The sequence below is a fragment of the Ovis aries genome, chromosome 21 (assembly GCF_016772045.2).
Source record: "Ovis aries strain OAR_USU_Benz2616 breed Rambouillet chromosome 21, ARS-UI_Ramb_v3.0, whole genome shotgun sequence".
NCBI lineage: Eukaryota > Metazoa > Chordata > Mammalia > Artiodactyla > Bovidae > Ovis > Ovis aries.
The window spans coordinates 40,559,710-40,571,932 of record NC_056074.1 but is presented as its reverse complement, the minus strand read 5'-3'; the positions used below and the strand labels follow the sequence as shown (position 1 = coordinate 40,571,932).

Genomic DNA, 12,223 nt, shown 5'->3' with positions numbered 1-12,223 from the left:
CAGACAGCCAGGTCGCAGCCAGTGTGCATGTATGTGTGTTGGATGAGAGAGCGGGGCAACTCAAAATGGTCTCTATTCCCTCTCCCCTCCCTCCACACCCGCATCCCTCAGATCTTCTCTCTAGCATGCTCTATTTCACGAATCACCCCCAACAGAGCAGTACCTGGGAGGAGGGAAAAAAGAATGGGAGGTCAGGTCCAGGGAAGGTGAGGTTTAGGATAGACAAAGGACTGGGCCAGGAAGGTTGCTTGCAACCTAACCCTGGCAGGAAATTCTCTTTGCTCCTGCCCAAACCTAAACCCTCCCCCTTTTCATCACTACCATCATCCCAGTCTCCTGACACTCCCAGAGGAGATGCCAAACCCAGAAAGGACAGAAGAAAGAAGAGCAGTGCTCCCCAGCCCTCCAGCTTGTCAGCCCACTCAGGCAGAACCATTCCTGATGCAAAGGAAATGTCTTTCTGCTTACTGTAACTGGAGAGCCACTGGCAGGTCATCTGAGGCCAGAGGCCCCAAGGCATATGTATGTGCTAGGGAAGAACTTGGGGGTCTCTGAAGCAGGATAAACTAAGGGCTGATGGGTAGGATGCAGTGTGAGCAGGGCTAGAAAGGGACAGGCCAGGCAGTGGGGTTCATTTGATGATAACAGCCTTGGGACCTGGGCAGGATATGACCCTCTTCCAATTGTGCAGAAGGGAAGACAGGGGCAGAGAGAAACTGACATCCCGAAGGGACCAAATGGATCACAAGCAGTTCTCTTAACTCTGAGATTCCCCATTCCCTTCTCCTGCTTAGTAAGGACCCTCACACAACACCTATGTATCTGTGTGGGTCTAGAATGGAATCCAGCCCCTTCCAGCCCCAGCTTTGGGTGGCTGCCTCAGCTCCAGGATTCTGGCCACACCGGGCCCAGACGGCAGTAGAAAGCAGGGGTTCACGAGAACCACGTAACTCAATGTGGGGCTCTGGGTGTCTGGGAGGACTCAGCTTCCAGGTGGTTGGAGCGGAGGACTAAGAAGGCAGTAGAAAAGTCAGGACCGTTCTCACAGAGGCTTCACATGGATCATCTCTGCAGCCTCAGAACAGCTCCACAAACAGCTCCCTATAGTAGATCTGGAAGCAACCAGGTCCAGGGAGTTGCCTCTTAACCCTAGAATTTAAGTTCACCCCAGGTTGAACTTGAGTTCCCTGATTCCCAGCACAAAGTGCCCAGGCAGGGGTCCTGGGTCCACGGAAGCTCTGGCCGGGAATACGTGGATCCGGACTTCTGGTGCAAAGGAGGAGAGGGTCAGCGGCAGACTGGAAGGGAAGGGATCTCCAGGGGTGTGAGGACAGATGGAACCAGCCCCCAGGTATTTCTCTGCTGGAGGGGGAAAGAGGAGAAGGGGGTGGGCGGAAAACATGTGGGGACTTGCGAATGTACCTGCGTCTCTAATTCCCCTGGGACCGACCTGCCAAGGGTGACCAGTGGGGGCCCAGGAATGCCCAGCAAGGCTGGAGTGCCCAGACACCTTCCAGGCCTTAGTTTCCCCTCCCGAAGAGGGAGGGCAAGCAGCTGACCACCCTGGCGTCCAGACTCTGCCAGACTGCCCAGGGAAGATGCCCGTATTCGAAGACACCCCTGGGAGAGGGTCCCGCGGGCAGCCCCCTCCTCTTCCCATTCTGCCCCTCCCCCTCCCGTGCTCGCCGGCCCCCGCCCCCGCCCCGCCTCCGCCTCCGGTGTGCGATGGGGGGCGGGCAGCGGGCTGAGCCAAGAGCAGCGGAGCTGGGCCGACGCTGCCACCTGATCCCATCCAAGCGCGGAGAGGCCAGCGAGCGACCAGCACTCTGCGTGGTGGGCCCCCAGCGCCCTCGGACCTTCAGCGGATTTCGCCGCAAGGTCTGGGGAGATAGCGGCGACCCCCCTCCACGCGGGTCCCGGCAGAGTCCGGTCAGCGTGAGTACTGCAGCGGCCGGCCTGGAGCTGGAGGGGCGGAGGTGGACTGGACCTGAATGAGGGATGCCGGCTGGGGCGGGAGAGTGTCTTGGGGGCCGGCGCCTGAAGAGCATGAGGAGGGAGGGGGGCTCTTGGCCCCCGGCAGAGCAGGAGAGGAATGGGTGAGAGCGCGACGCTGGCCTATCCCTTACTGGGGACCAGATCCCAGTGACCCGATCTCTGGGGGAGGTTGGCATGCAATTGAGGGAATGGGGGCTGGGAGAGTGGGGGCCACTGATGGACAGAGGAGGATGAAGGGAAATCAGAGGCAGGGAGGAGGTGGCCGTGGATGACAGGCAGAGGGGACTGGGGGGCGGGGGTGACCTGGCGAAGGCTGGTGGGAAGAAAGGAAGGAAAAGAGGGAGCTGGAAAGACATTTCATCTCCTGGGCCACTAGTGTGCAGCCCTCTCTGTCCTTGGCCCCTTCCTCCTCAGTGCAGGGGGCAATTGCCCTCTTCACCTGCGGTGCCATCCTCAGTAAAGAGGCAGTCTCCAGGTCACCCAAGGGTCAGGTCCAGGTGGTGGGGGTCAGGGTGCCCTCCTCCTCCAAGGGCATCCATATCAGCCCTAGAGCCCCCAGAGAGCGAGCAGAGGGCTTGTGTGGGAGTGGGTGGGCATCCGATCAGTTTTCAAAGCTTCGGCCAGCTAAGCCGTTTCTTCTTTGGTTCCCTGGAGAAAGGAAAGCAATTTGCAAAACCAGGCGGCAGCCTGCGGTAGATTGTTCTGACTAAAATTAGCACTGATTTTCTCACGAACCCGGGCACCCTGACTTGTCTGGGACACGACTGAGGGAAACTCTCATCGGAGAAGACAGAGGGGAGGCCGGGAGAAGTCTGAAGCATGTCTCAGTTCTGATCCCAGCAGGCTGCCACCCGCCCCCACTGACCTAGGGGTTACCGAAGGAAACCGAGCCCCAGGTGGCCCCCTTCCTCGGTGCCGGTGGCCTGACCCCGTGTCCACAACAGGCATCGTGGAGTGAATTTGCTAAGCGAAGGGGCACCCTCCTCCAGCACCCTCTCTCGGGACCTGGAATGTTTAGCCTGGCCGAGTGCCCACCCAGAGGAGACAGGGTTACTGCTTTCAAATACCTGAAGGTCTGTCATGGAGAAAAAACTTACAGGGTTCCTGTGGCCTAGCAGGGCAGCATGAGCAACCCCGAGTGTGGAATGTGGAAGGGGACAAGCCGAGGAGGGCGCAACCAGCAGTAGGCTGAGTCTAGCTGTCCCAGAAAGAACTTTTGAAACAGCCAAGGCTGCTCAGAAGCAAACCAGGCAGTATCTGCAGGCAGTGAGCCTCCAGTCACGGACGGGGAGCATGCAGAAGCTGCTGCCTACCTTGGTGGACTGGCATCCAGGGAGTTCTTACGCGGATGATACCCTGTATCCGGCCTCTCAGACTGGCTGGCTCCCCAGGGCTAGGCCATGGCAGGGAGTGGGATGGAGGGCACCACCAAGCACCCCATTACCTTTCTCCCTATGGCCTCGTTGAAGCATCTCCCAGGCAAAGTCCCACTGTAGCTGTCCCCAGGCTTGACCTCCTGGGCTGACCTGGAGTCTCAGAAAAATAGACTGGTTTCAGCAACTTAGAATGTATGTAATCTGGGATTTTAGCTCCTGAGTGTATGTACTTTGATGTATGTTTCTTCACCTTTTTCTACTGTTTTAGTAAATGAGCCATTTGTGTAATTTCTATTGCCAAAAAAAAAGGCTGGTTTCAGTGAGTTGAGCAAAGATAGGAATTGGTGGTCCTCCATGTGGCCCCAGTGAGAAATTCCCGCCTGGTCACCAAGTCCTCTCGGCAGGATAAGTGACAGGGGAGAAGGTGTCCTGAGAGGGCTCTGACTCCCTCGTGCCTCACGTGGGCAGCACCAGCCCTCCTCCGCCCTCGCAATCCTTGAAGACGGGGCTCTTAGCCTTTCTTTGCTGCGCCCTTGGTTGCCCTCTGTGGCTGGGTGCTTCACATCCCTTGGCTCCGGGAGGATTAACTCTGTCTGCAGGCTGGTGGATGAAACCAGGTGAGGGGGCCTGGAGAGAAGGGAAAGGCATAACCAGGACATCTTCACACCCAACAGGCTTCAGTGTAATCCAGGATCAATTAGGGGGAGGAGGGGCTAAAGGAGAAGGACGGGAAGCCAGGCCCAGGGGAAGGTCATGGTCAAAGAGTTTTCACATTACTTCAACCCTCCTGAGACTGAGGTGTCCTAGTTCCACACACATGCACATGCCCAGAAGGTTCCAGGCTCCCCCTTCCCTTTGGAGAGGGGTGCATGTGAGGACGAAGCCAAACTCGAACCTGGAGACGGAGGCCCCTGAGACAGAGACCCCCACCCTCCCCAGGCACTGAAGCTAACTTTCCACTGAAGCTGCCAAGCGTCAGGATGCCCTTGAGCTAACACATTCATGCGGGGGCAGGTGACTGGCCAGACACCAGGCCCTCCTCCAGCCTCTCGCTCCTGCTGCTCAGCTGGGATGGAGGCCACCTTCCCCTGGAGAATCTCTGTAGGGCATCCCCTGTACTCCCCTCCCAAATCCCAGGCGGCCACCCTCTTCCTTGGCCAGGCATCTCTCACTGCCATCAGCCGACAGGGCAGCCAGGGTTTCAGGTGACTTGGGATGGAATTCAGATAGGGTTCCAGGATCTCAAGTCCTTCCTTTCTTTCCCTCATGGATCAGAGGTATGCAGAATTGCAGAGTCCAGGGCAGGGATGGGGAAATCAGTTCTCCGTGGAAGCGGCACACATGCTGTCTGAGGGCATGGACTCTGGAGCTGCAAGTATCTGGAAGCAGATCAGAATCCAGATCCTGCTAATACCAGCTGTGCGATCCAGATAAGTGACACCAGCCCTTAGAGCCTCAGTTTCCTTGTCTGTAAAATGGGAACACCTATGTTAGGGCTGCAGTGAGGATTAGATGGAATTAAGTGTGCAGTCGTATAATACACATAGTAAGCCTCTTCTTCATATGAGAGACTCAAGAAGGTCAAGATCTGGTCAGCGTTTCTGAGGAGCTCAGTGTCTGGGGAGTCAAGACTAACTGCTGGCTGAAGAAGTCAGGCAAGGAATCCTGTAGGAGAGGAAACCCTGAATTGAGACTTCTGGGCTAAGCCAGGCGCTGGTGCTAAGACAGACATAAATGGCCACGAGACAAAGATGAATTAGGGGCAAGCAGAGAAGCAGAGACTTGGCTCAAGGGAGGGAGTGGCTACAGCCTGAAGGGCTGGCCAGACCCCAGAGCCTGTAATTCCACCCAATACTGAGTTATCTGGAGATAGGGTCATGGTAACAGGAGGTAGGAATCTGATCTTCCTTGGCCTCTCTGCGCACCCCACCCTTCGGAGCTCTCATTTGCAGCAGTCCTGTTGGGGCTCGGCGCCCATCTCCTCTGCCCGCTACAAACCTGTTTTCCTCCTTCTCCTGCCAGACCTCACAGGAACACTGGCCTTGCTACCGGAGCCCCAGGAGCCCCCATGAGTGCCGGCGAAGGGAGTCCTGGATAGTGAGGCCCTGGCTGATCCAGGGGTGGGTACCCCATCATGCCGCCCATTCTCCAGCGCCTGCAGCAGGCCACCAAGATGAGCCGCAGGAAAATCCTGCTGCTGGTGCTAGGATGCAGCACCTTAAGCCTCCTCATCCACCAGGGGGCGCAGCTCAGCTGGTAAGGGGGCGGGGTCTCGGTGAGGGGGCGTGGCCCGGGAATTGCTTTCCTCCAGAGCTCAGCTGCCTGGTTAGCGGATGGGAGCTCTCCTCCTCCTCCCTTCTCGTTCCTTAAGCCTGACAGAAGAGTCCACCCTCTTCTTGGCTTTGCTCTTTCCTGTGTTCTCAGAGCACTTTCCATACATTCTTTTTAGATCTACACAACCTTCCTGAGAAGGACTTCACAGAAAGTGTTGTGTGTAATGGATGTGGACGTGAAAGTCGCTCAGTCGTGTCCAACACTTTGCGACCTCATAGACTGTAGTCCGTGGATTTCTCCAGGCCAGAATACTCGAGTGGGTAGCCTTTCCCTTCTCCAGGGCATCTTCCCACCCAGGGATCAAACCCAGGCCTCCCGCATTGCAGGCGGATACTTTAGCAGCTGAGCTACAAGGGAAGCCCAAGAATACTGGAGTGGGAATAGAATACTATCCCTTCTCCAGCAGATCTTCCCAACCCAAGAAGCAAACCAGTCTCATGCACTGCAGGAGGATTCTTTACCAACTGAGCGGTCAGGAAAGCCCTGAGTGTGTAAGCTGAGAGTCTATTCCAGCCCGAGTCTTTCCCTCGCCATCACTTCTGAGTACCTGATGGATGGGAGGCAGAGAGGTTGAATATCCTACGAAGTGAAAAAGAACTTTAAGATCAAAAACAGAAGTAACTCCATATAAACTGCACTTAATAACTTTACTATGGTAAGTTACATACAGGCAGGAAGGATCTAGTAGGTGGAGGATCCAGAGGCATTCACAGTGGCATCGAAAGGGGTACAGGGAGATTTAAAGGGGCAAAAGCTAAAAACAGAATGTGACTACTCAGGAGTACATCCCCATGGATGGACAGGTGGTGGTGTCCTCCACCTGGAGTGGGGGGTTGGGGGTTTTGTGGCCATTAACTATCTGCATCAGCAAAAGACAGTCTTCCAGTTTTCACATGGGATGAAGGCAAGGATAAAGTCTGACAGGGAATTTGCCTGGCTTGAGTGCACTGCTTATGAGTAGGCTAAAGCGCAGTTACACAAAAAAGGAAGGGTGTAGGGCTGCAGGCCTGTGATGGAGTCAGTGTACTTCAGCCACACACTCCCCAGAGAACTGCAAACAACTTCACACTACTGTTTTTCTGGGCAAGTCTCCTCACTTCTCTGAGCCCATTTGCTCATCTAGAAAACGACAATGACACTGTGTGTGACCCTGCCAGTCACCCTGATACAGGATACAATGTGATGATGAATAGGAGCCCTGACCCTGCTCCTGGCTCACTGCGGGAACCAAATAAATCCCTGCGCCCCACTCAGGGCCTGTTTGCCATTCTCTACATGGTCATCCATGAGAACAGTGTGAATGGGCTCAGTCCCTCCTGCCAGATGCCTTTCTGGTCTTATGGACCATCCGTGTAGACATCCTGAACCCAAACCAGAAAGGTAATCTCACTAGCATCCTCAAGGCTGCTTAAGAGTTGCCCTTGTTGCCTGATGCTTAGGATGGTAGAAAAGAAAGAGGAAAGTGACTCAAAGTCTGGCATGAACTTACAGGTCACCTAGTAAGGTCACCTTGAACACCCTTGTTTTAGGAACAAGAAAACAGAAATCAAAGTTTTATGAAGGGTGGGATTATTATGGTTTTTATACTATTATATTTCTGGACCCTAGAACAGCTCCTAGCATATAGTAAATTAGTAGATGCTTAAACAAACAAAAACAACTACTACCTGAATGAATGAATGAGGTCCCAGAGGACTTGATGGAATCATGTAACAAGCTGCTTCAGAGTCCTTGCCATTCGTCTACAGTGTGAGGAGCCTGTTGTTGTTCACTTGCCAAGTAGTGTCCAACTCTTTGCGACCCCATGGACTGCAGCACACCAGGCTTCCCTATCCTTCACTATCTCCCATAGTTTGCTCAAACTCATGTCCGTTGAGTTGGTGATGCCATCCAACCATCTCATCCTCTGTTGCCTTCTCCTGCCCTCAATCCTTCCCAGCATCAGGGTCTTTTCCAATGAAATGAAGAGCCAGGGGAAAGAGTGAAAATGAGAAAGACAACAGACAGCAAGAGGGTTTGGCGATTTTATCTGAGTTGCTGGACTTATAGAAATGATGTTCCTCCTCCTGTTCTCCAGTTTGCACACCTGTAAAGTGGAATTCCTCAAGGGTCCCCAAGGGCCTTTGTCCTTGTATTATTCTATTTTGCGTTTTAAAAACACTAAGGGTTTATTTGTTTGGTTGTGCTGGGCCTTCGTGCCGCACACAGGCTTCCCGTTGAAGTGGCTTCTCTTGTTGCAGAACACTGGCTCTAGGTATGCAGGCTTCCGTGGTTGTGGCTCGGGGGCTCTAGAGCGCAGCCCTGGCAGCTGTGGCACAGGGGCTTAGTTGCTTAGCAGCATGTGGGATCTTCCCAGACCAGGGATCAAACCTGTGTCCCCTGCACTGGCAGGCAGATTCTTAACCACTGGACCACCAGGGGAATCACTGTCCTTGTATTATTTTTTATGGGTAACCAAATACCACAAAACTTAAGAGGTTGAAAACATCTAACATTTATTATCTCATTCCTGTGGGTCAGGAATTCAGGCTTGCCCTAGCTGGATGCCTCTGGTTTGAGGCCTTTCACAGAGTTTCAGTCAAGCTGGTGGTTGGAGAAGGCGGTTTAATATGAAGCCCTGATTGGAAGGGCTCCCCTTACAAGCTCCTATATGTGGTTGCTGGGGGAGGCTTCAGCTCTTCAAGCAGGTTGATGATGGACTGAGGGCCTGGCTCCTTGAGGACTGACTGTTCCCACCTGGTACCTCACCCTCACCCCCTGCAAGAGTTACCCTAGAGAGTGAGAGAACGATACTAAGACAGTGGCATAGTCTTTTTATAATGTAATCTCACAAGTCACATCCCACCATTTCTGCCCTATTCTAACTCCTTAGAGGCATCAATAAGTCCCACTCATATTCAAGAGGTGGGACATACACACGTGTGTGAACAAAAAGAGGCCAACAGGTAAAAGGTTGTGGCTGAACCACGAAAGACTCCAGGATTTTTGGCCTCCAGAAGAGAATTCAATCTGGGGTCAGGGATGAGGCTTGATTGCTCAGAGTTTTTGTGTAATAAAGTTTTATTAAAGTATAAAGGAGATAGAGAAAGCTTCTGACATAGACATCAGAAGTGGGCAGAAAGAATACCTGCCTGCTAGTCTTTAGCTGGATGTTATATAGTTACTAAGTAAAAAGTAAAAGTAAAAAGTCGCTCAGTCGTGTCCGACTCTTTGCGACCCCATGGACTGTAGCCTACCAGGCTCCTCCACCCATGGGATTCTCCAGGCAAGGATACTGGAGTGGGTTGCCATTTCCTTCTCCAGGGGAGAAGTTACTAGCAGTCTGTTAATGAAAGAAAGGAATGTCTCAAAAATCAGAGAATGGCACCAGGCCCCCCACCGACAAGATCTTTGCACCAGGCGAGTTATCCCAGTCCATAAAACGATTGATTTGAATCCTGTAGAAAGGCAGATTCAGTTCAGTTCAGTCGTTCAGTTGTTCCGACTCTTTGCAACCCCACGAAACGCAACACACCAGGCCTCCCTGTCCATCACCAACTCCCAGAGTTTACACAAACTCATGTCCCTCAAGTCAGTGATGCTATCAAACCATCTCATCCTCTGTTGACCCCTTCTCCTCCTACCCTCAATCTTCCCCAGCATCAGGGTCTTTTCCAAGGAGTCAGTTCTTCGCATCAGGTGGCCAAAGTATTGGAGTTTCAGCTTCCACATCTGTCCTTCCCATGACACCCAAGACTGATCTCCTTTACGATGGACTGGTTGGACCTCCTTGCAGTCCAAGGGACTCTCAAGAGTCTTCTCCAACACCACAGTTCAAAAGCATCAATTCTTCAGCGCTCAGCTTTCTTTATGGCCCAACTCTCACATCCATACCTGACTACTGGAAAAACAATAATTTTGTTTACATAGATTAGGAGAACAATGTCTGAGTATAACAAACTGGTTTGTCAAGTCAGTTCTGAGCCTAAATCTGAGCTTTTAGGTGGCACCAACTTGAAGATAGAATCAAGGGTAACTGCATAGTATGTTAACATAGCTAAAGACAAACATTTCCATTAAAAAATGCATTGGTTAGCTCAAGATTTGAGAAATGTTAAGTTCAGATGGAACCAGATGTCATCATGGCAACACAGTATTTTAAGAGAAACCTCTTTTTAACTTTGTATACAGAAGGGGAAATTTTTTAACACTATTTTGTCTCCTCCTGCTGCTTAAAGTGAAAGTGAGGTTCAGTCCTGTCTAACTCTTTGTGACAGAGGGTCCATGGGGTTCTCCAGGCAAGAATACTGGAGTGGGTTGCCTTTTCTTCTCCAGGGGATCTTCCTGACCCAGGGATCCAACCCGGGTCTCCCACATTGTAGGCAAACACTAGAGAGATTTTTTTTTTTTAATGTCTGACACTTGCAACCTATTTCCTCCGTTTGGAGGCCCTTGGCCTTCCTGCCTGTTACCCTCTCACAGGGACTCCCTGGGGGTGGTCATCTTTGATGCCGGTACCATGCGTGTGTGTACTGTTTGGTGGGTCAAGCCCTGGGCCCATCCCCAGCATCCTTGGGGAGAGGCCGGGTCAGGCGGCACCCTTCTCACACCCTCCTCCCCTGCACACCCCGGACCCTGCAGGTACCCCAAGCTGTTCCCTCTGAGCTGCCCGCCTCTGCAGGACTCTCCGCCGCGCCCCAAGCACATGACCGTGGCCTTTCTGAAGACGCACAAGACTGCGGGCACGACGGTGCAGAACATCCTGTTCCGTTTCGCCGAGCGCCACAACCTGACGGTGGCCCTGCCGCACCCGAGCTGCGAGCATCAGTTCTGCTACCCGCGTAACTTCTCGGCGCACTTCGTGCATCCGGCCACGCGGCCGCCGCACGTGCTGGCCAGCCACCTGCGCTTCGACCGCGCGGAGCTGCAGCGCCTCATGCCGCCCGGCACCGTCTACGTCACCATCCTGCGCGAGCCGGCCGCCATGTTCGAGTCGCTCTTCAGCTACTACAACCAGTACTGCCCCGCCTTCCGGCGCGTGCCCAACGCGTCGCTCGAGGCCTTTCTGCGCGCGCCCGAGGCCTACTACCGCGCGGGCGAGCACTTCGCCATGTTCGCGCACAACACCCTGGCCTACGACCTGGGCGGCGACAACGAGCGCAGCCCCCGCGACGACGCCGCCTACCTGGCGGGCCTCATCCGCCAGGTGGAGGAGGTCTTCTCGCTCGTCATGATCGCCGAGTACTTCGACGAGTCGCTCGTGCTGCTGCGGCGCCTGCTGGCCTGGGACCTGGACGACGTGCTCTACGCCAGGCTCAACGCGCGCGCCGCCAGCTCGCGCCTTGCCGCCATCCCCGCGGCGCTCGCGCGGGCTGCGCGCGCCTGGAACGCGCTCGACGCGGGCCTCTACGACCACTTCAACGCCACCTTCTGGCGCCGCGTGGCGAGTGCCGGCCGCGCCTGCGTCGAGCGCGAGGCGCGCGAGCTGCGCGAGGCCCGAGAGCGCCTGCTGCGGCGCTGCTTTGGCGACGAGCCGGTGCTGCGGCCCGCGGCCCAGATCCGCACCAAGCAGCTGCAGCCGTGGCAGCCCAGCCGCAAGGTGGACATCATGGGCTACGACCTGCCCAGCGGCCGCGCCGGTCCAGCCACCGAAGCCTGCCTCAAGCTGGCCATGCCTGAGGTGCAGTACTCAAGCTACCTGCTGCGCAAGCAGAAGCGCCGAGGCGGCATGCGCCTCCGGCCCGAACCGGTCCTAGACAACCCTCCTCCTCGGCCCATCCGGGCGCTGCGCCCAGGCCACTGAGCTCCAGGTGGGAATCTGGCCCCTGACCTGCCCACCAGGCTCTTTCCTAGGGCTGCCTCTGGGTTCCACCGCATCAGGGCCCTTTCTCCCGAGAGGGGCTGCACTAGTAAGTGGGGGCGCATCTCCCTGTTTGAGCCCACCTCCCAGGAAGGTATAGGCCCGATTGAACCCCAGGCCACTCTCTCCTTCGTAACTGGTTGGTGGCTTTGCCAAGAGATTTGAGCCCCATTGAGAACTGCCCACCCTGCCTTCTTAAGGGGATTGAGGACCCCCCCCCCACCAACCTGTCTTTTCCGAGTGGATGAGTACATGCCACAGAGAGGGGCTGAGCTCTGGAAAAGGCTACTCTGCCTGTCAGGCTCCCCAGCTCTTCTTCCTGCCAGGGGTCAGGCCCCCACACTGTCTGTCTTCCAGGTTCCACCGTCCTAACAGACCTAAGCTGCTCCCAGACCCCCAGAACCAGAAGTTCTTGGGGTGGGCTTTTTGTTTGGTTGGTTTTCCTTTTTTAAATAAAATATTTTAAAATGTGCACGTTGTATGTCAATCTCTGAAAGCCAATTACCGCCCCCCCCCTCTTTGAGGATGAGGCAGATGCCTAAGAATAGATGTCTAGGCTGTTACCATGAGAATGGGGACCCAGTGAAACCAAGCAGGATCTTGTGGGGCTCCTGGACATAAAAGCCTTTCCATGTCTTTTGTTTCTTGTTTGTAAGCAGCAGACTCCAGCCTCCGTGAC

The 12,223-nt window shown here is 54.7% G+C and overlaps 1 protein-coding gene across 2 annotated transcripts; it reads left to right on the top strand.

The window, feature by feature from the left end:
- Positions 1 to 1,777: 1,777 nt before the first annotated feature.
- GAL3ST3 (galactose-3-O-sulfotransferase 3) lies at positions 1,778 to 12,016 on the top strand. Of its 2 annotated transcripts, none has more exons than XM_042237649.2 (3): positions 1,778 to 1,929; positions 5,394 to 5,627; positions 10,326 to 12,016. In XM_042237649.2, exons 2-3 carry the CDS (start codon positions 5,506 to 5,508, stop codon positions 11,485 to 11,487), a joined length of 1,284 nt encoding a protein of 427 aa, XP_042093583.1. In that variant the 5' UTR covers positions 1,778 to 1,929; positions 5,394 to 5,505; the 3' UTR covers positions 11,488 to 12,016. The 2 variants fall into 2 exon arrangements, with proteins under 2 accessions (XP_042093583.1, XP_014958678.2); XM_015103192.4 differs by having other exon boundaries at positions 1,778 to 1,935.
- Positions 12,017 to 12,223: the final 207 nt, after the last annotated feature.

What these genes read in the sequence shown, in the direction of transcription:
- GAL3ST3 (XM_042237649.2), top strand. Translation starts at nt 5,506, where the DNA reads ATGCCGCCCATTCTCCAGCGCCTGCAGCAGGCCACCAAGATGAGCCGC. An exon ending in CAGGGGGCGCAGCTCAGCTG is followed by an intron (nt 5,628 to 10,325) that starts GTAAGGGGGCGG and finishes CGGACCCTGCAG; the next exon opens with GTACCCCAAGCTGTTCCCTC.